General features: G+C 50.4%; 3 protein-coding genes across 10 annotated transcripts in view; 2 read left to right on the top strand and 1 right to left on the bottom strand.

The window, feature by feature from the left end:
* The window catches only part of LOC108507740, a 2,458-nt gene extending 944 nt beyond the window's left edge, over window positions 1-1,514 (top strand). The window contains exon 2 of the mRNA XM_017835959.1: window positions 1-1,514. This exon is cut by the window's left edge and continues 1 nt beyond it. Within this exon, the coding sequence (XP_017691448.1) occupies window positions 1-476 (476 nt within the window). The 3' untranslated portion in view covers window positions 477-1,514.
* Window positions 1-5,459, top strand: part of NDEL1 (nudE neurodevelopment protein 1 like 1) — a 28,120-nt gene extending 22,661 nt beyond the window's left edge. For 3 of the 4 annotated variants that reach the window (XM_017835953.1, XM_017835958.1, XM_017835954.1), the window contains exon 9: window positions 3,992-5,459. In XM_017835953.1, coding sequence (XP_017691442.1) covers window positions 3,992-4,079 — 88 coding nt within the window. In that variant the 3' untranslated portion in view covers window positions 4,080-5,459. The remainder of the gene's footprint in view (window positions 1-3,991) is intronic. The other variant, XM_017835955.1, reaches the window with a different exon arrangement.
* Window positions 5,460-7,030: 1,571 nt separating this feature from the next.
* Window positions 7,031-27,720, bottom strand: part of MYH10 (myosin, heavy chain 10, non-muscle) — a 103,329-nt gene continuing 82,639 nt past the window's right edge. For 4 of the 5 annotated variants that reach the window (XM_017835947.1, XM_017835951.1, XM_017835950.1 and 1 more), the window contains 19 exons: window positions 26,752-26,889; window positions 26,138-26,261; window positions 23,669-23,840; window positions 22,635-22,847; window positions 22,392-22,536; window positions 21,146-21,352; window positions 20,049-20,153; window positions 18,819-18,971; window positions 18,249-18,497; window positions 17,493-17,705; window positions 16,219-16,431; window positions 14,864-15,025; window positions 14,096-14,224; window positions 12,792-12,880; window positions 12,114-12,237; window positions 11,820-12,028; window positions 10,721-10,829; window positions 10,307-10,479; window positions 8,583-8,727 (listed from right to left, as the gene is read on the bottom strand). In XM_017835947.1, coding sequence (XP_017691436.1) covers window positions 8,583-8,727; window positions 10,307-10,479; window positions 10,721-10,829; window positions 11,820-12,028; window positions 12,114-12,237; window positions 12,792-12,880; window positions 14,096-14,224; window positions 14,864-15,025; window positions 16,219-16,431; window positions 17,493-17,705; window positions 18,249-18,497; window positions 18,819-18,971; window positions 20,049-20,153; window positions 21,146-21,352; window positions 22,392-22,536; window positions 22,635-22,847; window positions 23,669-23,840; window positions 26,138-26,261; window positions 26,752-26,889 — 3,072 coding nt within the window. Of the gene's footprint in view, window positions 8,728-10,306; window positions 10,480-10,720; window positions 10,830-11,819; window positions 12,029-12,113; window positions 12,238-12,791; window positions 12,881-14,095; window positions 14,225-14,863; window positions 15,026-16,218; window positions 16,432-17,492; window positions 17,706-18,248; window positions 18,498-18,818; window positions 18,972-20,048; window positions 20,154-21,145; window positions 21,353-22,391; window positions 22,537-22,634; window positions 22,848-23,668; window positions 23,841-26,137; window positions 26,262-26,751; window positions 26,890-27,720 lie in introns of all 5 variants that reach the window. The other variant, XM_017835949.1, reaches the window with a different exon arrangement.

The raw sequence follows: 27,720 nt of genomic DNA, 5'->3' as shown, positions 1-27,720 counted from the left end.
GTGTTAGAGCCCTGACCTGCCTCAAAACTCACTTTTCCTCTGGTTTTCTTGTGGCTCTGCTCTCCAAGTGTGCTTTGACCAGCTCCATTCACCCTCCAGGCCGGGCTGTTCAGCTCCAGGAGAATCTTCTGCTGAGCTTTTGTTGCATACTTGGAGTTGAGGGAGTCTTGGAGATCAGATGCCAAGTACAAAACAGCTTGAAATGCTGTTTAATGAGTCAAAATCTGTCATTAGCAATGAGGGCAGAGACTGTGGCTGGAGATGGGCACAGAGCCCATGGCCCTGGAGGGGCAGGCAGTCAGAGACATCCACCAGGAACCTCTGCAGGGGCATTTCCAGCTGCTTCTGCCTCTGTTTGGAGCACTGGAACCTGGTTTCTTGGGAAGCCCAGAGCAAGGGCACATCACAGAGTGTGCTGGGGTGGGTCTGAGGGACAGGGATGGGGAGAAGCAGGAGAGGGACCAGGTTGGGGTTAATCCCTGAAGGCAAGTCTCTGTGCAGCTCCTCCCATCTGAGACCTTGGAGACCAAGCACAAGGGCATCTCTTCCCAGCTCTGGGAGCTCAGACAGGACATTTTATTGGTTATTTTTAACAGCTGCTCTGTTTAAGGTGTTTACTTTCCTTTCACTCTGGTTCTCACTCCAGCAATGCCGATTTCTTTCCCTTTTTTTGTGTGTTTTCATGTTGCCACCAGAAATCCAAGGCTGGGTAAGACCTCCCTAAGCTCAGTCCCAGTGCCAGCTTCCAGTATCCCCCAGTTGCTGCTGCTGGTTGGTGCCTTTTGCTGTGCCCCAGCACATCCAAGCTGCTGCTTTACCTTTATTTCTGCACCCAGAGCAGGTTTGGACTGGTGGGATGTGCTGGGCCGTGCAGGCAAGAGGCTCCTGGGGGGAGCTGCCTTCCTGCTTTCATTTTTTAATTAGCAAACAATGGAGAAACCTCAAAAGGCTTCTAAATAGGGTTTTTACCTTTCCCACCTTCGGCAGAGAGGTTTCTGTGTGCAGGGCAGTGCTGGGAGCTCTCCACACCCTGTGCTGGGGGACACTGGGGACACTCAGTGCTCACAGCCCTTGCTGGCCTGGCCCTGCTCTGGGGCTCTGTGCCCTTCTTGTGTAGGGCATCACTGGATTATTTGTGACTTAAGCAGGGTTCTGGAATGTCTGTGTGGCATCTAATCATGTCTGTGTGGCAACCTGGGCTAGTGGAAGGTGTCCCTGCCCATGGGTGATCTTCAAGGTCCCTTCCAACCCCAACCAGTCCATGATTCTGTGATTGTGTCTGTGCTGATCCTCTGGTGCCTCTTGCTTGTTTGGAAGCATCTGGAGGTGGGAGAGGCACCCAAGTTGTGAAACACATCCCTGTGCAGGAGCTGAGGGGGCAGAGAAGTGTCACCACCCAGAGGGAGAAGCACCTGCCGAGCCAGAAGGGACAGGAAGGTGTCCCAAGGGCACAGTTTGGGAGCAGCTGGGCCTGAAACCCAGCAGTGTTTGAGGGGGACACAAGGGTGACAGGGATGTGGGAGGGCCAGGGGCATGGGGTGGCAGGGTCAGAGGGCTCACAGGGACACAGAGGGCTGGCAGGGGCACAGAGGTGGCAGGGGGCTGTGGAGGCAGTGGCTGGTGCAGAGGGCAGTGACGTGCCAGGGCCTGAGCCCTGTGGGGACGTGTCCCCTCCTGCCTGGGCTGGGGGGCACCACAAGGACCTGGTGGCACCTGCTGGGGGCTTGGAGGGGACCAGTGGCCCTGCCCAGCTGCCCATCCCACTGTGCCATGGCAGGAACTGCCAGTGCTGGCCTGGCTGAGCTGCAGCCCCGGGCACTGTCCCAGGGCCTGCCAGTCCCAGGGTGGCTCTGCATTTAGTGCAGGGAATGTGGCAAATCCACGGAGCTTTACCATGACCCCTCAAACACTTCCCAGCTCCTGCTGGTGGCTGGCACTGTTCTCCAGCCCTTTCCACACGGACATTTTAACCTGTTTGGTGTTGGCTTTTCTGTGGTGGGTTTTTTCTCCCTGTCCTACTTGGCAGAGGCGTTTTCCAGCTGGTAACTCATTTGCAGAGTCATGTTGGGATCAGGTTGGCTCTGTGCCCTTCATCCAAACAGGAACAGGGAAATACATTTGTCCCCCAGCCTCTCCAGCAACTCTTCACTGCAGGCAGGGAGGGGTTTGCCTTGGAATTGTAGCAAAGCAACACTCAAATGGGAGCTGAAGTTTCCAGCAGAGTGAGGAGGAGGTGAGAAAGGGAGTTTCTCCCTGCTCTGATCTGGTGCTGGGGTGTGGATGTTCCAGCCAGAGAGGAACAAGAGCAGCCTGGCTCAGGGTGTGAATCTGTCCTTGCTAGCAAGCAGTGAGCTTTTAGCTCTTCACCTGCTGTTCTGGGAGGATTTGGGAACTGCCCCTGTGCTGGCAGCACCCTCCTGGCTGTGCTGGAAGGGTGTCCCTGACCCAGGAGGAGCAAGGTCAGCAGGGAACATCAGCTGCATGGGAATGGTGTGCTGTGCTAAAGGGAGCGTGGGAATGGCTTCAAACTGCCAGAGGGCAGGGTTAGATGGGATATTGGGAAGAAATTGTTCCCTGTGAGGGTGGGGAGGCCCTGGCACAGGTTGCCCAGAGAAGCTGTGGCTGCCCCATCCCTGGAAGTGTCCAAGGCCAGGTTGGATGGGGCTTGGAGCAACCTGGGCTGGTGGGAGGTGTCCCTGCCCATGGCAGGGGGTGGGAACTGAGTGGCCTTTAAGGTCCCTTCCAACCCAAAGCAGTGTGTGATGCTGTGAACAGCCCTGCCCTGCCCTGGGGTCACTGCCATGAGTCCCTGAGGCAGCAGTGGCATCGAGCAGGATGTGGCCTTCCAGGTTCAGCCTGGAGCCTCCCACTCCCAGGAGGGCTTTTCCCCCATCAGCAGAGCCCCCACACTGCTTTTCTTGCTCCCTTTCCCCTGCAGCCCAGGCTGTCTCCTGAAGTGTCCCTGCACAAACAGCTCTGCCAGGACACATCCCAGTGGCACCTTCTGGGGTGCTGGTGGCCCAGGCAGAGCTGGGGACAGTGCTGCAGGGTGGGACATCGAGGCAGGACCTGCCCTGCCCTTCAGGGGTGTGAGGGTTCCCCCCCCCAGACCCCACATGAGAGCAGGGTGCTGGTTTGGGACAGCAGTGGGGTGGAAGTGCTGATCCAGGGATGGACACCAGTGCTGGTGTCTGGGCTGGGGGGAGCTCAGAGGGTGGTGACCCTGGACAGGTCTGTCAGAGCCAGCACAGAGCAGAGATGGCAGAGCTGTCAGACCCACCCACTGCTCTCCCAGCCCACCAGCAATCAGGTTCTCCACACCTCCAGGAGCAGCCTGGGGGAGGGGGGAGCCCCTGGATCCCGGGGGTGGAGGGTCCCAGAGCTGCTGCTGCATCACGGTGGGATCAGTGGGGCACAGAGGGAGCTCTGCTGGGCTTCACCACGAGCAGACGTTGCTCTGTGTGTGTGTCTGTCCCATCCCGGGGCAGAGCCTTTGTCCCCAGCCCCAAGGGACACGGGGACAGAGGTGGCACCGGCCCCAGCCCTGCGGCACAGCCCGTGGTGACACAGGCCCGGGACTGTGCCTTCCTCAGGAGCCTCTGCCCACTGCGGGCACTGAGAGCCAGGGAAGGGACAGGGACAGGGACAGGGAGCTGATGGTGGGAACAAGCCTGAGAGCTGCTGGCCCTGCCCCTTGAGCTGCACAGACCCACAGAACCCCCGAGGGCTCAGGGTCTGGGCAGGAGCCACTTGTCCTGCCAGGCTGGTCCCGTCCCCAGCACATCCCTGCTCCAGGGCTGGGCACCCCCCCGGCAGCTGGAGGTGGGAACCTTGTCCCGGTCATATCCTGGCCCTGCTGCCGCTCTCCCCGGGCTGCCAGGGATGAGAGGGAGGAGAGGTGGGGGTTTTCCAGCTGCCGGTGAGGGGGAGGTGAGCAGTGCCCTGTCCCTGTGCTGCTCCTCCCCTGACGCGTCTCTCTTGTCGTTTCCAGGGCAGTGAACGGCTTTGACCAAGGGCCCCCCGGGCTGGGAGCCTCCCGACCGTCCTCGGCGCCGGGAATGCTCCCCCTGAGCGTATGAGCCGCGGGGGGAGCGCTTGGACTTGTGTTTGCTTTTCTCAGCCCAGAAGAGAAGAACTGCTCCCGATTCCTCCCCCTTCCCACCCCGCTGGAACATGACCCCGAGAGGAGACCCCGAGCTCACGGCCCTCCCCGTCCCGTCAATACAGTTTGTTTTCTCTGTCGCTGTAGTGGACGTTCTGTGCCCCACGAGCTGCCACTCCCGGGGCTGTGTCTGGGGGCACACACGAGTCCTGCTCCCCAGCCCTCGGCCCTTTGCTTCCTCTCTGCTCTGTCTGACTCGAGCACTGGCCGCTCCTCGTCCAGGCTCCCCCGTCCCTGCAGCTCTGCCCCCCCGGGAAGGCTCAGACCCCTGGAAAGAGGCCCTGGGGGAGGGTGGGCGATGGCACTTGGGGCGTTGGCACCTGGGAAGTGGTTCCAGGGGGTGTCTCAGTCCCGGCTGCCCCAGTGACTGTGTTGGAGCCGGCAGGGCTGGAGGAGCCCATCCCAGTGGCACAGGTGGGCACACACAGCAGGGCCGGGCTCCTCGGGGGCAGGGAGGTGGCACAGAGGGGTGACTGTCACGAGCTCCCCCAGATGCCCTGGGGGGAGCTGGCAGGGCTGAGCTGTTCTCCTGTGGCTCCTGCCCCTGGGCAGGGCCGTGTCCGGGTGCTGTGCCCTCCGGTGTCCCCTGGACCTGCCCCACTGGCCCGGCCTTCCCCCCTCACAGCTCCACAGCAGCTCCAGGAGAGCGTTAGGGAGCCCCTGCTGCAGCTGCCCCACTGCCCATGAGCCCCAGACCCTGTGACCGTCACCCCCCTGCTCTGCCCCGTGTAGGACCGGAGTGTCCTGTGTCCCCTGCAGGTTCTGTGACAGCGTTGGGCGACTGGGGGACCTTGTGGGTCCTTGAAGCAACACATTTGTGGGATTTCTCTGTCCATGTGCCTCGGGGTCGGTGGGTTTTCAGCCTGAACCAGCAAAGGGAGCCGGGGTGGAGCTGGGGGTGCTGAACTCCCTGTTCTGGGCTGGTCCAGCACGTTCAGGGGCTCTGCAGCTCCCAGGGGGTTTAGTTACGAGCGCTGATTTAAACCACTGGCCCCGCAGTGGAGGTGGGATGTGCCCCTTTGCCCTTAGGGTTTGTATGGTCCTTCCTTCCTGTGCATCCTCTGCTGCATTTGACTGTTTACATTTGTTTTATTGTACATAGATTTGTAAACATAATACCTTTGCCTGAGGTCTTTGTACATAACTTGGGCTTTGTAGCTTTATTTATTCAGCCTCTCTCTGGCATGTTTCTGTAGGATGTACCGTTCCACCCTGGTGCCACAGCCATGATGTGGTTTCAAAAAAATGAAAACAAATGAGAGTAATCTTCCAAAAATAAAGTTCTTTTAATGTGGAATCAGTGGATTTTGCAGAACTGGTGGCTGTGGCTCTATTTTGTCCCATAGGGTTTTTTGCCAAGTGCAGGGAAGGGGCCGGTGCTGAGGTGCTCCCGTTATCCCACGCCCCTTCCCTTGGGAATGTTGCTCCATAGCTCAGTTTGGGCGCATGGGAACGGCCACTGCTGGAGCTGGGGCTGAGCAATCACCTGTCCCACACAGCCTCTGCTGCTGGCACTGCATTCCCCAGCGGTGAGCTGGAACACGGTGGGGTCAGTATTTAATTTGGGGAGGAACCTTGGGAAGTGTTGGATCTCCAGCTGCCAGCCTGGGATTTTTGTCTCCTTGGAGCAGCTGGAAGATGTTTCCTCTGCAGAGGAGCCGCTCTGGGGCCCTTCCCGGGGAGCTCCATCCCCTCCCAGCTGCGGCCCCGGCCCTGCCCCCGCGGCTGTGCCGGACACACGGGCCGGTGCTGCCGCTCCCAGGCCACCGGGATCGGCTCCAGCCCGGGATCGGCTCCATCCCCGGCGCTCCCGGGACATGGCTGGAGCCCCGGCCCTGGGGCAGTTCTCCAGTCCCCCCTGCCGGCCCCAGGGTCGGGCCACTGCCCAGGCTGGCCCTGAACCCCTGCGGACACACTGGACAGCACATCCTGTTCCTCCTGGGAAGCTCCTTCCAGAGCATCCTGAACCGATCCAGGCCCAGCTCCCTCCCGGGGGCAGTGCCCTGAGGGGAGCAGGGTCACCCTCCCTGCAGTGCCCTCTCGCAATGCCCAGTTCAGAGTGCCTCCTTCTCTCCTGCAGCCCTGCCAGAAGCAGGGAAAGCCTTCCCTCAGCCCCTGCTCCTTCCCTCAGCCCCTGCTCCTTCCCTTGGCCCCTGCTCCTTCCCTCAGCCCCTGCTCCTTCCCTTGGCCCCTGCTCCTTCCCTCAGCCCCTGCTCCTTCCCTCGGCCCCTGCTCCCTCCCTCAGCCCCTGCTCCCTCCCCAGCACGAGGAGCAGCAGCCAGGGAGGGGAAGGAGCACCTGAGGAAAAGGTGCCAAGACTGACTCTGGTTCCAGGAGCTCGTGCCTGGGACCAGCCCTTCCCCAGCAGTCCCTCCACGCTGGGAGGCTCCCAGGGCCCAGTCAGGCTGCTGGAACCACAGGTACCATGGGAAGGGTGGGAGCAGCAGCCCCCCCTGCCCCTTCCAGCTGCACCCACAGCCCCCCCAGTCTGCTCATTCCCTCAGCGTGTTTTTAACCCACTCCCCTCCCTGGGGCCCACCCTGGTCCCAGACCCAGCCACGAGCCCCCACCCGGGACCAGCCCCTGCAGCTCTGCCCCCCTCGGCCTCAGCTGCCCCTCCCTCCTGCCCCAGCTCTGCCTTCACCTGAGGCAGGTTCTGCACCCCAGGACCCCCCAAAACTGCCCTGGACAGAGCCCAGACCCTGCTGAAGGCAGAGGGGGGGCCGTGCCCGTGCCCTGAGCTCCCTTTGTGCTCCAGTGGCATTTCAAAGGCAAAGGCTCAGCTCGGACCCAGCCATTGATGCTGTTATTTAGTTCAAAATAAAAGGAAAAAAAAACTCAAGCAAATAAAACAGGAAGAAGGGAAAAGGCAGCTTCCAGTCATATCTCGTTTATTAAGGTCTATGCCAGCCTCGGGAGAGCTCTTCCAGTAAGTAAACAGAGCAGGCGGCCGCATCTAGAATGAATAAATTTATTGTCTTACAAAAATCATTGTCTAGAAATATGGGTATACAAGAAAACAAGATATTTGCAGTCAGACGCCTGGTGGTCAACAGCCAGTTTGATTAAAAATATCCAAACACACACAACAAAACCTTCGCGACAGATGTTAAAGCTTTGAACCAAAAAAAGGGAAATCCATGGGTTTTGAGCATGTGGCAGAGGAAGTTTCCTAGTTAACACTGATTCATTGTCACTAATATCAATAATACCACTTGGACTAGAGAGGTACATGATATGAAGCACAGTCAAAATTAATACATTAAATCATTGTTATATAGGCAAATTATATATGTAACGTTGTCTTAGTACTGTAGTGTCTAAGGCACTTTCTGTAATGTCAGTTTTCAGCTATTTCAACAAAAAGAACGCTAACTACTCACTGTAATACTGCTCAAAATAAAAAAAAACCAACAACAAAACAACAACAAAAAAAAAGGATTCACATCCACTGGCATGTTAACTCGTAGGCAGGCAACATCCATCCATCCACCACGGGAGCCCCGGCCCCCACAAACCCCCCGGGCCCACAGGACTCCCAGGGGGCTGCCAGGGGGTCCCAGAGCCTCCTGCACGTGCAGCCACTCGGCTCCACGGCCTGGCCACGGCCTGGCTCAGCCTCACGTTAATAAATTAGCTTTGCCTGTGTTGTGTGTTTAATTCCCACTGGTGTTCACATTAAAGGAGCCTGGATATCTACAGGGAGGGCTGTGAGCTCACGGGTCTGTACAGGGGGACGGGGACCCACCTGGGTGTGCCTGGACTGCATGAACACGAACGGATGGAGCAGGTGCTGAGAACACTTCAAATGGTATTGCAGGTTAAAAAAATGGACACTACTCACTCATCCCTACACTTCCCTCTAACACTTCCCAAGGCCGTTTCACAGTTCACTCACGGATTGTGTGCGGATCACAACAAGGAGAAGAAAAGAAAAGATACAGGTGCGGTTTGGTCTTCACTGATCCAAGAGACTCAGCCCAGCCAGGGGCCGGCGAGCCCGGGAGCCTGGAAGGATGCTGGACACAAGGCATGCATAGCCATGGCAAGGGGTCTGTCCCGGCCACCCACCCGCTGGGAATGACGGTTCTGGATTGATAAAAAAAAGTTTCATCCTTCACATGATGCTTTTAGAAAATGGCTTTACAATGAGTTATCTGGAAAAAGAGATGCACTGAACAGAGACGATCCCGGTTGTTCGCTATATATAAAAAAAGCAATTGTACCTATATCTGAAGCAGGGTACAGTGTGGTGAGGCTGGAGAGCCTTAAGACATGGTTGACCTATGATAAGGAGCCTTGTAGCACATGCCGACGGGTCGTAAGGCAGGTTTGGGGCCACAAGGCAGTTCGGTGGGCAGGACAGTCCTGTGCTCCTGCCGGCGGGGCTGGAGAGGTCTCTGCATGCAAAGGGGGGGCTCTACTCGGCGGGGGCGGGCGGCGCCTCGTTCACGTCGCTGCCTTTGCTCTCGGCGTCGTCGTCCGACAGCTCCAGGGAGGCCCCTTCGATGTGCAGCTGCCGCCGCCCGGAGCGGCTCGAGGAGAAGGTGATGGGTCCCCCCCTCCTGCAAAGCACAGCAGGGCAGGGATTGCTGGGGGGTCCTGCCCGGCCCACAGTCATCCCAGAGTGGTTGGGGTTGGATGGGACCTCAAAGGTCATCTCCTCCCAGCCCCTGCCATGGGCAGGGACACCTTCTACTGAAGAATCCCAGGATGTGCTGAGCTGGAAGGGACCCAAAAGGATCATCCAGTCCAACCCTCAGCCCTGCACAGGCCCATCCCCAAGAGTCACCCCCTGTGCCCCAGAGGATCAGCCAAACCCTCCTGCAGCTCTGGCAGCCTTGGGGCTGTGCCCACTGCCCTGGGGAGCCTGGGCAGTGCCCAACCAGCCTGTGGGGGAAGAACCTTTGGCTGAGATCCAACCTGAGCCTGCCCTGGCACAGCTCCAGCCATTCCCTGGCTGCTGTCCCTGGTCCCCCCAGGGCAGAGCTCAGTCCCTGCCCCTCCTCTGCCCCTGCCCAGGAAGGTGGAACTGCACTGAGGTCTCCCCTCAGTCTCCTCCAGCTGAACACACCAAGTGCCCTCAGTGTCCTCACACACCTTCAAATCAAGGCTCTTCCACTACCCCAGGTTGCTCCAAGCCCTGTCCAACCTGGCCTTGGACACTTCCAGGGATGGGGCAGCCACAGCTTCTCTGGGTAACCTGTGCCAGGGCCTCCCCACCCTCACAGGGAAGAATTCCTTCCCAACATCCCATCTAACCCTGCTCTCTGTGTCAATTTAAATCCATTTCCCCTTGTCCTGTCCCTCCAGGCCCTTGTCCAAAGTCCCTCTCCCACTCTCTTGGAGCCCCTTCAGGTACTGAAAGGTCACAGTAAGGTCACCCTGGCAGCCCTCCCTGCTCGACCCCACAGGAATGTGGCAGCTCAGCACCAGGTCACCCAAGCGGAAAATTTCCACAGGGAGTCTCAATCCTCTCCCCTGTCCCAGGAGCCAGCACAGTGTGCTCCAACACCTCTGGCATTCCTGCTTGGTTTATGCCATCACCTTAATTTTGCAAGTCCCAAATAATTTAAAATGCTGTCTCTGTAGGAGCACCAAGCACAGACCAAGCAATGAAGAGAGTGGGTTCTCTCAAAAACTCCAACAGCTGCTTAGTGAAGCTCAGCTCAGCACCCTTGAGCCAGGCCCAGCAGCTCAGCCCCTCTGTGCCTCCTGCCGTGGCCTGTGAGCTGCAGCTGCCTCAGCCCTGCTGCCTCCCCCTGTCCCTGACACACACCCTGACCCCAGAGGCCTGCTCTCAAAGGAACTGCTGCAACACTCCCACCAGTGCAGGCCAGGAAAAACAGGATCAGTACCAGCCACTAGAGAAGCACAACTGAGCCACGTTCTCTGTCACATTTACCTGCAGAGACCCAGGGAAGCTGCCAACATAAACTCCAAAGAGTTTGAGCTCAAGAGCTGTCAGGAACATCCCTGTGCTGTGGCAGCTTCACCGGGCTCAGTCCCCAGTTCCCAGCAGGCTCCAGTCTGACCCATTCCCTAATATCAGGAGCTCTGCTCCTGCAGTTCCCCAGCTGGGTGCTCCCCAAGGATGAGTCTGTGGGCTCCCAAGGGCTGGGATGACTCCCTGCTGGCACTCACCTTAGCCTGTTTTTGAGGGTGCTGACCTCCCTGCTCAGCCCCTCGTTGGCCTCCGTGGCATCGTCCAGCTCCCGCTGCAGTTTGCGCCGGGACGCGTTGGCCCGAGTGGCCTCTTCCTCTGCCTCCTCCAGCTGCCTCTTGAGCTGCTTCATCCTGGCATTGGCCTTTTCCATCTGAAACACCAAGCCAAGTACTTGGGATCACACCAGAAAGCTGCCCCCCATGACCCCTCCCCACCACCAGCCTCACTGCAGGCTCAGCCTGGACCCCTGAGCTGGGAACACCACGGAGCTCCCGGGCCTGGTTTAGTCACCAAGGTAGATTCCCTCAGATATTTTCATCACAATTCTTCACAAGCCCTTCCTACCCAAAGGAGGTTTTATTGGCCTGTTCAGAGGAACAGCCCCCACCCACCTGCTCCTTGTACTGGTCTGCGTGGCGACGCTCGTCCTCCACCTGCATGAACACCTCCTTCAGCTTCTTCTCCGTGCGCCGGACCAGCTTGTTGGCAGCTGCTCTTTCCCTGGAATAACCAAAAGCCATCATTTGTCCCAGTACTTGAAGGCTGGGAACACAAGTTCTGTCCTTCCTGAAGGCTCCTGTTGTGTAACTGGTACCAGAGTCCTCTGAACATGCCTGGCACCAGCAGTGGGACGGACTCAGTGCTGGTGTGCCAGGGACTGGCTGGGAGCAGAGAATGTTAAGGAGTTAGAATGGACTATGAAGATCATTTAAACCCAACCCTCTGCCATGGGCAGGGACACCTTCCACTAGACCAGGTTCCTCAAGGCCTTATCCAACTTGGCTTTGAATACTTCCAGGGATGGGGCAGCCACAGCTTCTCTGGGCAACCTGTGCCAGGGCCTCCCCACCCTCACAGTACAACATTTCTTCTTAATATCTCTCCTACATTTCCCCTTTCAATTTGTACCCATTACTCCTGCAGCTCTCAGAGCACAAAGCCTTAGCCCTGGGGTGATGTGAGCATGGAAAGAGGGCTCAGAGGGTGCCTTCATAAGGACATTGGACAAAGAAACTTCAAAGTTACTGCTAATCAATAACATGGTTCTGCTGCAGAGCCCAGAAAGAACACGGGTGGTGGTAGGACAGCCCTCACCTGCAGATTTGGAGAGAAGCCAGCTAAAAAAAATTAATTTTGAGAACCAGGACTGCAAGGATGGATAATTCCCTGCAGAAAGATTTCTGGAGAGCACAGGATTCATCTCAACTCAAACTGTTGCACCTAAGCTGTTCCTCTAACCAAGAGACATGGGGTCTCAAGGGGACATTTCATCTCGTCTCATGTAATTTATGCAGCACCTTGTGGCTCCTGGGACATCACCCAACATGTCCCAGGGTTCATTCAGCTGTTAGGAAGCAAATTGATTCTGAAACTTTCAAGCCCAGCTACTTAAACCTGTGCTCTGAATTCACATCTCAGTCCTACAGAAAGTTCAGGCATGCGAGTTTCAAGCATTCAACTGACACAGGAAAACCAGATTTTATCCCTTACTTGGCTTCCTGCTCAAGCTGTTCTTCGAGCTGTGCAATCTTGGCTTCTAGGGTGGAAATTGTCGCCTTGAATTTGGACTTCACAGAGCCCTCCAGTTCCTGCAGCTTGGCCTTCAGCTCCTTGTTCTGCCTCTCCAGCTGCTGCCGGGCGTTCTCGCTCTTCTGGGCCGCGCTGCGCTCCCCGGCCAGCTCCGAGTTGAGCGTGTCCACCTTCCAGGGGAACACAGGGTCACTCAGTGCCACCAGAGCCTCCCCTGAGCTGCCCACCCAACCCAGACTGCCACCCCAGGGTCACCTGCAGCGTGGTCTTTCGGAAGCGCTCGTTGAGCAGCTCCATGTTGCTCTGCTCCTCCTCCAGCTCCTCCTCCAGCTGAGCAATCCGAGCTTCCAGCCGGCGCTTCTCGTCCAGCAGCGCTGACCTGGAGAGGGGAGCGGGGTCGGCACGTGTTCAGAGCCAACAGAGCTACTGGGTAGTTTATTTAGAGTCATGGAATCTCCTGAGTTGGAAGGACCCACAAGGACCATCCAGTCCAACTCCTGGCCCTGCACAGACACCCCAACAATCCCATCCTGTCCCTCAGAGCGTTGTCCAAACCCTCCTGGAGCTCTGGCAGCCTTGGGGCTGTGCCCACTGCCCTGGGGAGCCTGGGCAGTGCCCAACCAGCCTCTGGGGGAAGAAGCTTTTCCTGAGATCCAACCTGAGCCTGCCCTGACACAGCTCCAGCCATTCCCTGGCTGCTGTCCCTGGTCACAGTGAGCAGAGCTCAGTGCTGTCCCTCCTGAGGAAGCCAGGGCTGCTCTGAGGGTTCCCCTCGCTTCTGATACTTTAAACACAAATCCTCAGGAGAAGCAACCGTGTCAGTAACTCTCTTCATCACAAGGAGGAGTTTTTATCCTGCAGCCTGGCAGCACAGCACTTGTGAGCCCTCAGAGCAGGGTTGCTGTTCCTGCAGCTCTGCAGCTGCTGACTCACTTTCCCGAAGCGCTGTTCGCGATCTCATCCGCCAGCTCGTCCCGCTCCTGCTCCGCGTGCCGACGGGCTCGCTCCGACGCAGCAAACTCCTGGGAAGGGTTAGCAAAACATCCATTACAGCCTCAGGAATCTCAAATCTTCTGCAAACCATTCAGCCTTATAATAACTTCCAGGAGATGCTGTGAAGTGGGATATCCCTGAGGGATTTCAATGGATAAGCAGAAGCAGCAGCTGCAGAAGTCAGGATACACCAGCTTGACATTCCGAGCCCCCACTGCCATCTGACTGCAGTGCAGTTACTTCTCCCCATCCCTGAAATGTTCCCCATACACAGCAAAGGAAAAAAATCTTTGAAGATCAGATTCAAGCCCTCAGCAGCAGGAAAAACCACCCTGGCAGTGCTCTAACACACGTTCAGTGTAAAGTGGGCACTAAGGTAACAAATGGTTTAGGATCTTACAGAGTACACAGTAAAGAATACAAGGAAAGAGTAAAAACCAAAAAGCTTCAGCACAACAGTATAAACAGCAGTGAACCTCATATTATAGATCTGCATCAAGTGGCAGAAACAGCCAAGCATTTGCTAAGGAGGACAATTAAATGCCTGACTGATTGTCTGAAGGCCACAAAGTCCACCTGGAGAAGCTCCAGTGGGTGGTGGGTTGTCTCAAATAGACCCCAATGACAGTGTAGTGAATCTGGGCAACTACTTCAAGCTTTGACCTGTAGCTCATTCAGACAAAAGAGAGGCACAAGGCAACCCTGCTGATGTCTGACCTTGTGGCAGACCTGGAAGAGAAATGGGGGGAGATCAGAGAGATGTAACAAGATCTGGAGCTCTGCAGAAATTGTCAATAATGAGGGCAAACATGTCTGTGAGAGAAAGGGATTAGGACCTGAGAGGGCAGAGGGATAAACCTCCACATACTCTAATGGTCCACTGAGACACTAGAGAGATTTTTTGGGCTTTATACAACTCCAATAATAAATTTTAATTTCCAGTAATCAGTTCCAGTCCTGACACTGTGCACTGCATCTTTCAGAGACTCTCAGAAACATCTGCCAAATTGTAGAGAAGCCTCAACTGTGTTTAAGCAGTAGGAAAGTTTTCCTGCTACTGCAAATATTCAGTCCAGTCTCCTAAAATGGTTCCTACAAAGCTGTAAGGACTTCACTGATGACTTGGAGCAAGGGGAACAAGAGAGTTCTCCTGGCCCATTTCTCTGTTCAACTCATTGGATTGATTTTTACTTTTTTTAGTTTCTGATCTAGCAAGAAAAACAAATCTCAGATTTCAAGCTCACCTCCTGGAGTTGGAGTATTTCTGCTTCAAGACCCTTGAGCTTCTTTTCACTCTCTTTGGACTGGGCAAAGATCTCATCCCTGGATGCACGGGCCTCTTCCAGCTCCCGCTGGTAGTCCTTCATCTGAGCCTGCAGTTGGAAAGCAGGGTAAGGAAAAGCTGCACTAGGACAATCAACATCTATGAGTAGCTCTGAAGCATTTTAGCCTTCAAGATATAAGGCCTTCCTCTCAAAGTGGCTTCATTCCACTTGAAGGCATTTCCAGTTCTTATGTTCACAGGAAAACTTCATTTTCTCATCTTTCCATCCCTCAATTCCTTGCCAGAAATATCACATTCTTAAGACTTCACCTCATTTCACAGAATCAGAGTGGAATCTTAGAATGGCCTGGGCTGGAAGGGACCTCAAAGCCCATCCTGTCCCACCCCCTGCCATGGGCAGGGACACCTTCCACTAGCCCAGGTTGCTCCAAGCCCCGTCCAACCTGGCCTTGGACACTTCCAGGGATGGGAAAAGTGTTTCTGCCTTTGGCAGAGGGGTTTGGAACAAGATGAGCTTTAAGGTCCCTTCCAACCCAAACCATTCTAGGATTCTATAAAAGGACGAGAGGAGTTTTGAGCAGGGGACAAATCCAGGCCAGATACCCTTTGACACATCAGTGGAGTCTGATTTTCCTTTTGCCTTCAAGCTCCAGATGCACTGAATGAAAAGCAACACCCTGGGCCATGTCCCAGGACAGGAAACAGCTCCATTATCCCATGTGCCCACCTGGAGCTTCCTCAGCTGTTTGATGGCTTCATCCCGAGCCTTGTTTGCAGCCTCTATCTGCCCTTCCAGGTCCTTCAGATCCATCTCCAGTTTCTTCTTGGCAGCCACAGCCAGCGCCCGCTGCTTCCGCTCGTCCTCCAGCTCCGCCTCCAGCTCCCGCACCTGAGGGACCAAGGATGGAACAGGCTCAGTCCTGCAGGAGCAAACAACCCTAAACCAGGGGCTGGGGACTCCAAGGGGCCTGGACAGAGCAGGGTTAACACCACTCCATGGGAAAAGGCCATGGAAGGCACTGCAGATGCCAGACCAAATCCCCAAATTGGAAGCAGAGATGTCTGAAGTGGCCAAGTGGAAAACCAAAGGTAAAACTCAGCACCTGAAGTATTTCCATTCCAGCCCCTTGCCCAGCACACCCACCCACCAGTAGGGGTGGCTCTAGGGCAGATGCTACTAATTCTGATGGAAAATAAAATATAAAATCACCTCATTTTCTCAAGAAAACAATAAAACCATTGCCTTTGAATAGTTGTGCTACTGGCATTTATACACCAACAACTTTTCCCAAAAACGTAACAAAAGTGAGTGTAGGCAGCAAGTGAACACAGACTGAGCCAAGTCTATACAAAAATAAAACAGGTTACCAACATGAAAGAATATATTTTGTTTTGAAGGCAATCTCCCTCCTTGTGCAGGCTCAGGAGCTCTTGTCCAGTGCAGGATAAAAGCAACTGTGAACTTCAAAAGCTCTCCAGGCAATGTTTATACCCTTAGATTGGTGATTCTCAGTAACTGGATATTTTTGTTTTCTTGTGATAAACCTTGAAATATTGTGTGTTTTATTCCTCAACACTTAATGTTAATTTAGAACTATCTTCTCCTACAAGCATGACATTCTAAAGTAATTTCTTGAGTCTCTTCTGGCCTCTGTGTTATTAGAATTCTCAAGTCTAGCACAACTGGAAGCTCTGCCACAATTTTCATATAGGAAACTGTTCACTTAATTACAGTTTCTGAATCTATCTCAGCATCCACGTATTTGTTCCTGGACATCAAAAGACTGGCTTGAAAGTGCAAATAACATACCCTTGTCCTTGATATACACCCAGACACCAACAGCCAAACCTCTGCCTGCCCAGGGAGTGGTTTTGGAGGCCACCAGCAGCAGCTTGACACAAAGAGTGGCCAACCCTCAGCAAGAACTATTCTATGGTTTGTTAAGATCAGGGTTTGGGATTTCTTAAAGGATGGAATCTTTAAGCAAAGAGTTTTATTTTTCTGGTAGCACAGAAGGCACAGAGCTTTGGCAAAAGACCCTCCCCCCCTCCTGACCACGAAGCACAGTAAAACAGACGTACTTGTTTCACCAGCATCCTCTTTTTCTCTTCATTCTGTTCATCTCTGGCTTGCAGATCTCTGTCAAACTGGGCTTTCATAGCTTGCATGTTCACCTCCAAACGCAGCTTGGCATCTTCTGTGGCCTGCAGTTCATCTTCCAGTTCCTCAAGCTGAGTCCTCATCTCTTCCACCTGTTGCTCCAAGGTTCTCTTTGACTTCTCCAGCTCATGGACCTAAGTGACAAACACTGGTCAGACCCTCTCCTTCAGGTATCTCAAATCAGCAATTTCTAACAGCAGAACAAGTCACTGTATGAACTCAGTGCAGTGTATTTTGTGATGCTCTAGGTTGGGCAATGAAATCAGAACAGGCAGAGCAGCATCTCTAAGTCTGTATTAGAGAACCCAAGAAACATCTGTGCAGGTGAACTGTGCAGTGCTGCAGAAAGAGGAGTGAATAAAAGTAAGCCAGGCAAGCCCTTAAACCCAGTGCAGGTGCCACCAGCCACCGTGGGCAGTGGCCAGGCTTGCTGTGCAGACCTGATGAGGCTGGTGGAGCAGGAACCTGACCTGAGCCACCCACCTGCACCTGAGCTCAGCTCGCAGCACCAAGCAAGGCTTAACCACTGAACGGTGTCTGGGGTGAAGCAGAGGCCTCACTCACACCCAGTGCTGTCTCAGTGCAGACTCACTCCCCTTACCCAGGTGTAACAGGCCTGTTAGAAGTGTAAATCTGGTTCCTGGAGGAGACAGTGCTGTGGGGCTGTAACAGGGGGAGGGCAGCAAAGGCCCTCAGCGAAGGTCAGGCGGCCTTTGCTGCCTCAGCGGGTGGAGGAGGGAGGACACTGAAGGGTCAGTTCTGTCCTGCCTTTGATTCAACCATGGCCTGGAACTCAGCTTGACCAAAGGTAACAGAAATCCTCATTATCCCTCACTAACATATGAAAAAATACCCCCACCAACACGAAAATGATGAAGTGGCTGCCCCTCCATCTATGACAGCAGCAACATGTAACCACTTACATTTGGCCACAGTCCCAGCTCCATTTATCCAAAAGTGTAAAACTCACATTTGGAATCCTTCGTGCAGAGGGTGAGAATACAACTTCTGAAGAGGCCTGATGCTAATAAGGATCACCCCCTTACTCTGAGCATTAATTCCTCAGCATTTTGGGCCATAAGTCACCTTTGGAATGACTGTCCTTGTGTCACACACACTTCCCCAGCCAGGGAGTTTTCCCCTGTTGTTCCCAGTATGAAGTTTATAACAGAACAGGGTGTGCAAACATACTCACATTTTTGCCCACGTCATCTTTAGAGCTCATTAAATCTTCCATATCTGCACGCAGCTGCTTGTTCTGCCTTTCAAACTCTTCCTTGGCTTCCAGGGCTTCCTCCAAGGCCCGAGCCAGAGACAGTGCTTTGGTTTCCTTCTCCCTCGCTTCTGCCTCAGCACGATCCCTTTCCTCTGCATATCTGGCAGAAATGTTCTTTTCTTCTGCCAGCATCTGAACAGAAGAAACAATTAATGCATCTCTTAAGCTCTGTAATCAGGTCCTTCCTGCCTCAGGTGTTTCACTCAATGAGTGGTTAATGCTCTAAGTTTAACTGGCCTCCAGAAGCTGTCTAGTCTCTCAGTCTTGATCTAAGTGCCAGTAAGAAAACAGCTACAGCTACTCTAGGATGAAAGGAGGAGAGCAAGCTACTAATCAAGACTAAATAAGTTTCATATTATTTCCATCTTTCAGTCTTCAGATCCTTTCTTAGTCTATCTTAAGGGATTATAATAATACTCGTAAGGTTTTGTTCCAATATAATTTCCTTTTTGTACAGGAAGAGCTTATTACTTGATCTAACAAGTCTCAAAGATGGTGTTTAGCTCACTGAAACTGGAAGTGACAAGTTACTCTTAACAAAGGCCAACTGCTCACCAAAGATTTATCAATAACCACAGCAGTCAGACCCTTCTTTATACAAGGCTCAGTGACAATAAGAACAAGATGCCATTTAAAAGTCATGGAAAGCAGCAAGATGGCAGGGAACTGCAGTACCTGATCAAACTTCTTCTGCTTTTTCTCCAGGTTAGAGACAATCTGGCGTTGATGATCCAGATCCACCATCAGGTCATCCAGCTCTTGCTGCAAGCGGTTCTTTGTCTTCTCCAGTTTGTCATAAGCCAGTGCCTTCTCCTCCAGGCGCTGGCTTAAGGACTCCATGTCCTTCAACAACTTCTTCTTGGTTTCCTCCAAGCCTTCAATGGTTCCCAAGTCATCGTCTACCTTTTTCTTGGCATCAGCCAACTGAAATTTAATACAAGAAAGGAATGTCCCTCAGTGCATCACAAGAGGGAGAGAAAGGCATGGGGTCCAAAGTGCAAAACCAGGACAGATGTCATTGGAAGCTGAAGGAACACAAAAACTGGGAGCAGGGCAAAGTCCTGCCCACTGCAGGTCATTGTACTCATTATTGCAATGGGGAAAGACCACAGGATATTTTATTCCCAGATGTGGTCTAGCACGTGTGTGAGTTACATGACGTGTTTCCTGAGGGTGTGGGACCCCAATTCATCTCACCTGGGGTGTGCAGGCCTGACACAAGTCCTGCCACTCACAGCAGCTCACCTGTGACTGCAAGGCCAGCATCTGTTTCTCCAAGTTCTTTCTGGCCTCCTCTTCCTCTTCCTGCTGCTCTTGCAGGTTGTTCTTCTCCTCTTCCAGCTGCCTTATCCTGCTGCTGAGGTTGAGTTTCTGGCGGGTTTCCTCCTGAAGCAGCTCCTGTAACACAGGCACAGTCAGAGTTCAGCCTGTTCACAGTGTGATAACTGTCAGGAGCTGGCACTTGAAACCTCTGGGATTGTAGATGGAGAGTTTCAGGTTTGATTATTTTTTCTCACAGATTTTGGTACAAGGACAAGCTTACGACGACATCTGTAATTTGGGTTTCCAAAAAGACACTGATCATCCATTTGGGGCACACTGAAACCTTTATAAAGCATATTTCTGACCAGGGAATCCATGCCAGGGGCTGTGCTATAAATTAATTTTTCTGTCTTTAAAGGGACGAGCACAGAAAGCACCTTCAAAATATATTTTTCTTCTTTCAGACAAGCACATAGAGCACCTGTTTTAAAACACCTGGGAAGAATATATAGCAGCAAATCCTGCAATGGCACCATGCTTCCAAGTTTTTCTGCATTGTTTAAATATAAAGGTCAGTTTAAAGGCAGCTGTAACGTGGCAGTGGAAACTTCTGCCACAGCAAAAACTAATGGAAGGTGTAACCACCATCCCATCCCCTGTCCCCCATCCTGCTCCTTGTAGACCTCTCCAATTGTGATTAACAGTATTCAGGAGTTTTGTAGTTAAGTGGCCACTTTTATACAGGGAGAACAGAGTATACAGAAGTGATAAATACCTGCAGAAAGCTGAATTTTTAAAATTCAGAACCCAAACCTGATAGTTTGAACTTAAACAGTAAGACCTTCTACCCTGTATAAGACCCAGGGTATTGCTCCTCAAGTCTTCCATATACCCCAAGAATATTATTGACTTTAACATTCTACTTGGAAAGGGGTATTTTATTTGTTTCTTGTCTCCCACACAGACTTAGATATAAAAGAGAAACTGAAAGGCTACCAGCTATCAGGGAGTGAAGCCCAGGTAATGAAAAATCGGTTCCACATGTAGCTGAGCCATCATTATACATCACATTTCACTTGGCTTAACAGGAAATGCAGCTTCTACCCATGGGACTTTCCAAACCATGAATGAAAATGTATTTTCTGTTAGCAGGCAGCATTTCCCTGAGGAACAAAGCTCCAGTGCCAAGTTGAAGCTTTGCTGAACACACACCTGGGTATCCTGAAGCTGAGACTCCAAACTGGCAGCATCCTTGGCAAACTTAATGCCTTTCTTCTCTGCTTCCTCCAGGAGACTGGAGACATTATCCAGCTCATTCTGCAAAGCAAGCAGTGTAAAGGTAACAGTGAGCACTGACTCAAAGCCCACTGGGAGCTGGAAATGCAGAACACAAAACCTCAACAAATTCCAGGCATGGCAAGACAACAAGAGATCCCAAAACAGAGGGATAACCAGCTAAAAATACTGAAGTCTGGCTAGAAACTTCAAGTTGAATGTCAGTCTTGAACTGAAGTGGTACAACAAAACAAGACTTATCTTATTAGGTTCAGCTACTTAGCACAGCACATTCTGATACCTGCATTCATACTTCAATGCTATTTTTAATTCTAGGACCATATATTTTATGAAATCATTAATCCAGGGATTACCAGGGTGGCAGCTGGCTTTAAAACATCACTGCAAGAGAAAAGGTTACTGCCAGGTGCCAAGTCTTAGTATTTTAGGCTATGCTACTTTTATATACAGTGAGAGACAGCTTGAAACCTTCCTCCAAAGAGAACTGGGCCATTCTCCTTTTGAAGTACTTAAGCTGGATTTACCTAAAGTACACATTGCTGTGGTTTAAATGTCAGCCATGGCTCAATTTTGCCTGTTTTCTCCATTTCCCAGGAAACTGGGCCTGTACTTGCAACCTCTACCTGCCAAGCTCCCAACTCTGAAGCACAAAAGCAAACCTGTGGCCACCATCAATCAGTACATTTTTGGTTATACCTGTGGAAAAGCTCAGCTCAATCTACTCAATTCCACAAGCAAAAAACTCGTAGGCAAGCTGTCAGCAGCTGGGCTTCCCACAGGACTTGCTCTCTGGGATGGAAGCCATTTAAAAGCCACTTCAACTCTCACATAGCCCAGAAAGTTCAGGATTACCATCAGGGTTGCCCAGCTCTCTCCACCTGAGGCACATCACCACTTTGAGGCACCTCAAGTCCGTGACTGAGGTGACCTCCCATGTCCCCTACACCCATTTCTGCACTTGGTTACAGCTTTTACCTTCTTGCCTGTTTTGCAGCAGTTTAGGACTTCCTTACCTGCAGCTTGTTTGCTTTCTCTGCCAGCTCCACCCTGAGCCTTTCCCCTTCTGTGACCTTTGCAGTCAGCTCTTGGACCTGAGCATCAAGTTTCTTCCTCTTGTGTTCCGACTCTGCCTTGACCTGCTGCAGCACCTTCACTTCACAGGCCAGCTCCTTGTTGTCGGACTCGAGGCCTTGCTTGTTTTTTTCGAGGTTTGCTTTGAACTAGGAAAGACAAAAGAGATTCAATCCTTTGTTACAGGTGACTATTTCCTGCTAAAAATCGTTCTGCAACTCAGGTCTACGAGTTCAAAGACAAATTAAGTGCTCAGCAAGTTGTAAGCAGAGGGAGTGTTTAAAATGCTGCCATGAAACATTCTCTCTGTGTCAGCCAAAGATGAATTAATGCAAGTTATTCTGCTCTCACCCATCACAGGTACCAGCGAGGACCAGGAGATATGAGATGGGATTTGAGTGCTGTAAAATGACTGTTTTAGCAGCACTGTAAGTGGGAAGGAATGTGCCCATTACCAGCTCAGCATGGCTCATCTCACAGAAATAAAAGGGAAGATACGAACCAAAGCTGCCCTGATTTGAGTAGGCAGAGCAGCCTGGAAGTGCAGAACAAAGAACTTCTCAGCACTGCACTGACATTTGTCAAAAACCTTTTCTAAAAAGTAATAATTGGCACACGGGATGTTTAAGTGTGATTCTTACTATATCCCCAGAACTGACATCATCTTGTCACAGGACCCTTTGTTCAGATTGCAGGGTATTTCTTCATTTTTTTATGCTCTCATTGACAATATTTAATGAATAAGGAGCAGAAGGCATGCATGAGATCTTCAGGTGAATAAAGCTGGTGAAAATCAGAGTTTAACTGCTACATTTCTCAGTTTAAAATACTAATGAAGCTTGTGAAGTATTCCCAACATAAAAAATATTCCAGGATATGAACTGTCCACATACATTTGTGACTGACCCAAACTATAATTTCACAAACTAGACACTTCTTTTTTTGGCAGAGTTGGAATAACTGTACTTCTGAACAAGACACTCAAGCTCCATGAGTAGGAGCTGTGTGATCCACGTGTGCCAAGACTGACAGTTGCAATATTGTCAAACCAGCATGATAAATCTCATCCAGGTGCAATTGTGATGCATGTTTAGAAGACAACTCAGCTCTGCAGGTATCATGGAAGGGACTACACCACCTTTGGTACTTATTAAATGTCCTGAAGCAGAAAATTCCTTTTCTTCTCACCCTTTTGGCCTGTTCCAGTTGCTCAGAGAGCTCTTCCAGGGCAGTGGCATGCCTCTGCCTGATCTCCTGGATCTGTGCTTCGTGGTTTTTGGTTTCCTCTTCGATTGCTTTCTTCAGTTCAGCCACCTCCTGCTCACGTTTTGTCCTAGAGGAAGCACCAAGGGTTAGCAAAAAATCAGCATTTCAGTCTTTTCCTAAAGATGAATTTCAGTGGTGCCTTCTTACACAGACACATGCTCCTACCTCAGCTCCTGCTGTGCTGCAGTGGTATCCAAAGTATCTTCCAGTTCAGTTTTTAAAGCCTCCAACTCTTCACTTAAATCTCTTTTCTGCTTTTCTGCCTTGTTGCGTGAGGCCTTCTCAGACTCCAGGTCCTCCTGCAGTTCTGCAATTTGGGCCTGCAACTCTCTTATCACTTTCAGTGCATTGTTCTTCTGAACTGCTTCTTCATCACCTCTGGTAAATAGTGGCACAACAATTAATGGTATTTCATCTACTCTCAGAACAATCTATTTAAATTATCTACATAAATGAGAATTAAATTTTCCTTTAGAATAAAACAGACCTTCTAAAAAATCCCAGAATGATTTAGGTTAAGGGACCTTAAAGATCATCAAACTCCAATGCACTCCCTCCATGGGCAGGGACACCTTCCACTAGCCCAGGCTGCTCCAAGCCCTGTCCAACCTGGCCTTGGACACTTCCAGGGACAGATAACAGATATTATGGATAAAATCCCACTGTTACACTCAACCATAATGCTGCAGGTTACAGATGCATTCTCAGAATGATCAAGCTTTAGTTTACATTCAAATATTCCAATTTTCTCTTCCCACAAAACTGCCTACTTAAAAAAAAAAAAAAAAAAAGGATGTTTAGCTCATATCATAACATGTGACTGCAGGACTACCCCAGAAATCCAGACAAAGCCTGTCCTGCTAATCTCTGACAGAACTCTATTAAGGAAGACCCACTAAACTATCTGCTTTTCCCCTCCTGAGGCTGAATTCTGTGAGACTAAAAAGCTTCCAGAGCCCAAAAACTACTTTACCCTGGTGAAACCTCTGGGGTTTTTGTGCAGCTCTGCAGAGCAAGGATGCTGAGAGAGCACTGAATTCCTTTATTTTGCCATGTCTACACACAGCACAGGTGCCTAGAGATGCTCCAGCACAAATGAGAACTGGTCTATGTCCCAACCCTCCCAGCTCCAATGTGCAGCCAAGCAAATTTTGGTTTAAAGCAGATTTTTCCCCCTGTTGTGCAGCCCCTGCCCTGACCTGGCCAGAGCAGCCTGCAGCTCCTCCTCTTTCTTGGCCAGCTGGATCTTCAGCTCCTCAATCTGGGCTTGCAGCTCAGCTATTTGGTCCTGCAGGTCTGTTGTTTCACCATCCAGTTTTCTTTTAGCTTTTTCTAATTCCTGGCGGGTCTTCTCCTCCTTTTTTAAGCGCTCTGAGGAAGCAAAGAATGAGATTGATAAATAATTTTTTCTCTTGTCACCCTCAGAAGCTTTGGGGGCAGGGCCATGGGGTGGCAGGGAGGGTGGGAAGTTTAATTTATGCTGTCTCAATTCTTTCTCCAGGCTGAGAAAAATGAAACAGCAAAGGAGGACTGTGTGATTTTAGTCAGAAAGTCAAGGAAAAGTCTGTGAATGGAGAAAAAAAAAGTCTGAGATAAGAGAATAAGGGAACAGAAACATAACCTCATCTTGGTAGGAAAGGAGTGGGATCTAAGAGAGCAGCTGTCAGGCCAGATAATCACAGACATCAACAGTCAAAAATGAAGATAAACTATGGGCTGGAAAAAAATGATGGCTTGCATGGCTTTGGAAGGGCTAGGCCAGACTCCAAAAGGTCTTCTGGAAAATAGTACAGCTTAAAGAAAACGTGGATAAACCATTTTTCCAAATGTCTGTGCCACTAACTCACATCCCAGGAATATTCAGCAAGACTCTGCATCCCTGGGAGCTTCCTCCCAGTAACCTCCTTGTGTAGCCAAGACACTCCTGCCCCGAGGAATTCCTTGTGAAAACCCAAGTGCCACAGCCACCAAACACATTTACCTGACCTGCCTGGTGTCTGATTAAGACAATTCCTGGCTGAATTGTGCAGAGTTACCTAATGAGCAGGGATGGAACAGATTTAAGTCCCAGGAAGGTTTTGCTTAGCAGAGCATTAAAATAATTCTAAATGCATTGGCATAAACTGGAGTTATTACACTTGTTTGACACTTTGTGGATCCCCAGTGCAGGTATTTCTCTCACATCCTTCCTAAGCCTGCTACTGGATCAGGATCATGGTCAAGAATCACCTCCTACAGCCACCCAGGGCTACTTGGGATTTTCCAGACACCCTAAAGTAACACTGCTCTTCTCCAAACAGTTTCTCATTCCAAAACAAGAGCACTTTTCCCTCTGTTTTTACATTTTGTTCCTGGTCAGTGACAGTTAGAGCAGTGTCACAAGACCCAATTTTGTAACTGAGAAAGTTCCTAGCAAACCGAATTAATTTTTTTCCCCAAATATCAGTGTCTAGCAGTGCCAAGACTCCAGCAGAGAGACCTTAATGGCTTCTTGAACCATCTCCAAGTGTAAATATCATTTTACTGTGCTTTACTAGCCAAGAAATTGCATGCTTTAAGCTTTAATTTCCATTTCTAAGGTCATCAGTCTTGGAACAGCACAATAACCAAACACATCTGTCAGGTCTCTAGTCCTGATTTAAGCACACAGCTACTCAAGCATTATTTTCCAGTGAGTAAAGCTTACTTAGACCCATCTTAAGGTCTCTGAATACAACTGTTAAAGACAAGGTACATCAATCACTTACTACCCCTATTAGTTCAATACTTTCCTATACTGATAAGGCTTTGCTATTCTTCCATAAGTACATCAGCTTTAAAATATGTAGCAGGACAGGCCATAACACACAAAGTGCAAAAACTATTTCCAAATTAGGGCACAGAGAGCAACTTTGCTTTATATTTTGCAACTTGGACTTGGCAGCTCGTTAATGTTGCAAAATATCTATTTACAACAATAAGCAATTTAAAAAAGAAACAATATAAAATGAGGAAAGGTTACATATGGGGCAGGTTTACTCTGTGACAACACAGGCAAAACAGTAAGAAATAAATGGATAAAGAAATGGAACTCTTCACAGAATAGTTTGAATTGGAAGGGACCTTAAAGCTCATCTTGTTCCAAACTCCTACCATAGGCAGGGACGCCTTCCATTAGACCAGGTTGCTCAATAAAAACAAAGCATGATAAAATAAATAATATATAGAAATATAGTGCAGATAAAGCATTAAGAAAAGCAAAACAATGGTGAATTGCTTATTAAAAAAAAATAAAATATGGGAAGTCTAATGAATCCTGCTGCCCTTCTTACAGAAATACATGGCTCTGATGTTGGTGTAGAAAAGTGAAGCAACTTCCTAAGATGTTTTACCTTGGCATTGATGGATGCCAACAGGAATTTCTAAATTTGTCTATAAATGAAATGGATTCTCAAAAACAAAAACCTGACGAGTTCAACAGGAGAAAGACTGAGCAGCCAGATGCAAACATGGCTTGCAAGAGACACAAATTTCCTTCAAGATTTAGCTCCAAACAACAGCTCTGAAGTATCTCCAGGTAAGGCTTCGCTTCCCAGAGCGGAGCAGACACTGCAGACACTGTCCCAAGGGATCCACCCCCTCCTGCACAATGGCCAGGCTGCTAATAGGCAAGGCCAGTCAGGACCAACCTTCCAAATCAGTGATCATCATCTCCTGCTTGTTCTTGAGTTTGGCCAAGTTTTTGGCCTTTTCTTCTTCTTCAGCCAGCTGAGAAGAACATTCAGCAATTCGATCCTCCATCAGCTTCTTTTCCTGGTTGGGAGGAAGGGGAAGGACAACTTGTACAACACCACCTGAAGAGGCCCTGGGCAATGCAAAGAACTGAAGGTACAAAACCCCCAGAGAGGTCTCTTACAGCACATACAGATTTCATTTCAAGGGATTATCAATATGAAGGACTGAGTGGAATTGTTTAGAAAAACGAACGTTTGTTTTCCACGAGAGGTTTGGAATTTAACACCCGGGAGGCCTGGGTTTAGGACAGCATTTGGAAACCTGTTTGCAAAGACAAACGGCAGCTATGATAGTTTCCACTCTTGGATTTGGAAGAATCATGAAACTGGAAAGAGTGCACGACAAACAATTCCCTTGGGAATGTCAGTTCAAATGAATCTCCAGTGCCCACAAGTCTTCAGGTGCATATTTTACAGACAGTGTAACAGCAGGCTCCAACTGAGAGCTGCCACTTGGCACCACTATTCCCTGTGTGCAGTATCTCCACCATGCACACCACTGGTCTCACCTTCAAAAATTTGGAATTTTGGTCCTCCAGCAGTAGGATCTCTTCCTCCATCTTCTTGATCTTCGCCTCAGCTGTCACTTTTTCAAGCTGCAACTTCTGTCGAGCTCCCTCCTCCTCATCGAGCTGCTCCTCCAGGTCCTAGAAGAAAAGGCAACTGCATCTGTGCCTCTTCCAGGCTATCCATGTGGTAACTTTTTTTTTTTTTTTTAGACTTAGTGACAAAAATGAATTATTTTAAAAAGCCACCTGCCCTACCACACACTAACCCCACATTTGCTTTGTTAGATTCATTTACGGCATCAATGATCTGGGAATGAAATTAAGGGCCATGTGATACACATGGAATTTCTGCTGCTCTGTATTTCAGCTTTGGCTGAAGTGTGCTGTCTAGGAAACACACACTCATTTCAACAGTCTTCCACCTTTTTAATTCCAATTATAAAATAAAAAACATGTAAGTCATGACAATTATTTTGAGAGACAGGTTAAGTTCTCAGGTACTCCCTTTTTCAGGGACCCTGTCATTCAAAAGGAAGCATCTAAATAATATGATTTTCACAAAAAAACCCATCCAAGTGTTTGGAGGAGAGGACATTGTCTGCAGTTTTGTAAAAGTCAAATGAGGAATATTCTTCATGATATTCATTAGATTTCAGTCAAAAAGGAACATCTCTCTCACAAGTGACATCATCTGGTCAGTCAGGTCATTCCTGGTTCCTTCCCTCTCAGAAGCATTTGCTATCTTTAAAGATCTTTAAAGAATTTAATTCTTAAAAAAAGAATTCCTCTTTAAAGAATTTCTCCTTTATAAATACTAACAGGGCATCCTGACTTTCTTTCTCTCCTCACCCTCATATATCTAGAGACACATGAAGCTCATCAAACTGAACACAGGGAGAGTATTTAAAAATTCACTTATTCCACTAAGGAGCAAATTCCTCCATGCTGTGAAGGTGCTGAGGGAGCCTC

The sequence above is a fragment of the Lepidothrix coronata genome, unplaced genomic scaffold (genome assembly GCF_001604755.1).
Source record: "Lepidothrix coronata isolate B3197 unplaced genomic scaffold, Lepidothrix_coronata-1.0 Scaffold267, whole genome shotgun sequence".
NCBI lineage: Eukaryota > Metazoa > Chordata > Aves > Passeriformes > Pipridae > Lepidothrix > Lepidothrix coronata.
This window is presented reverse-complemented; position numbering and strand designations above follow the sequence as displayed.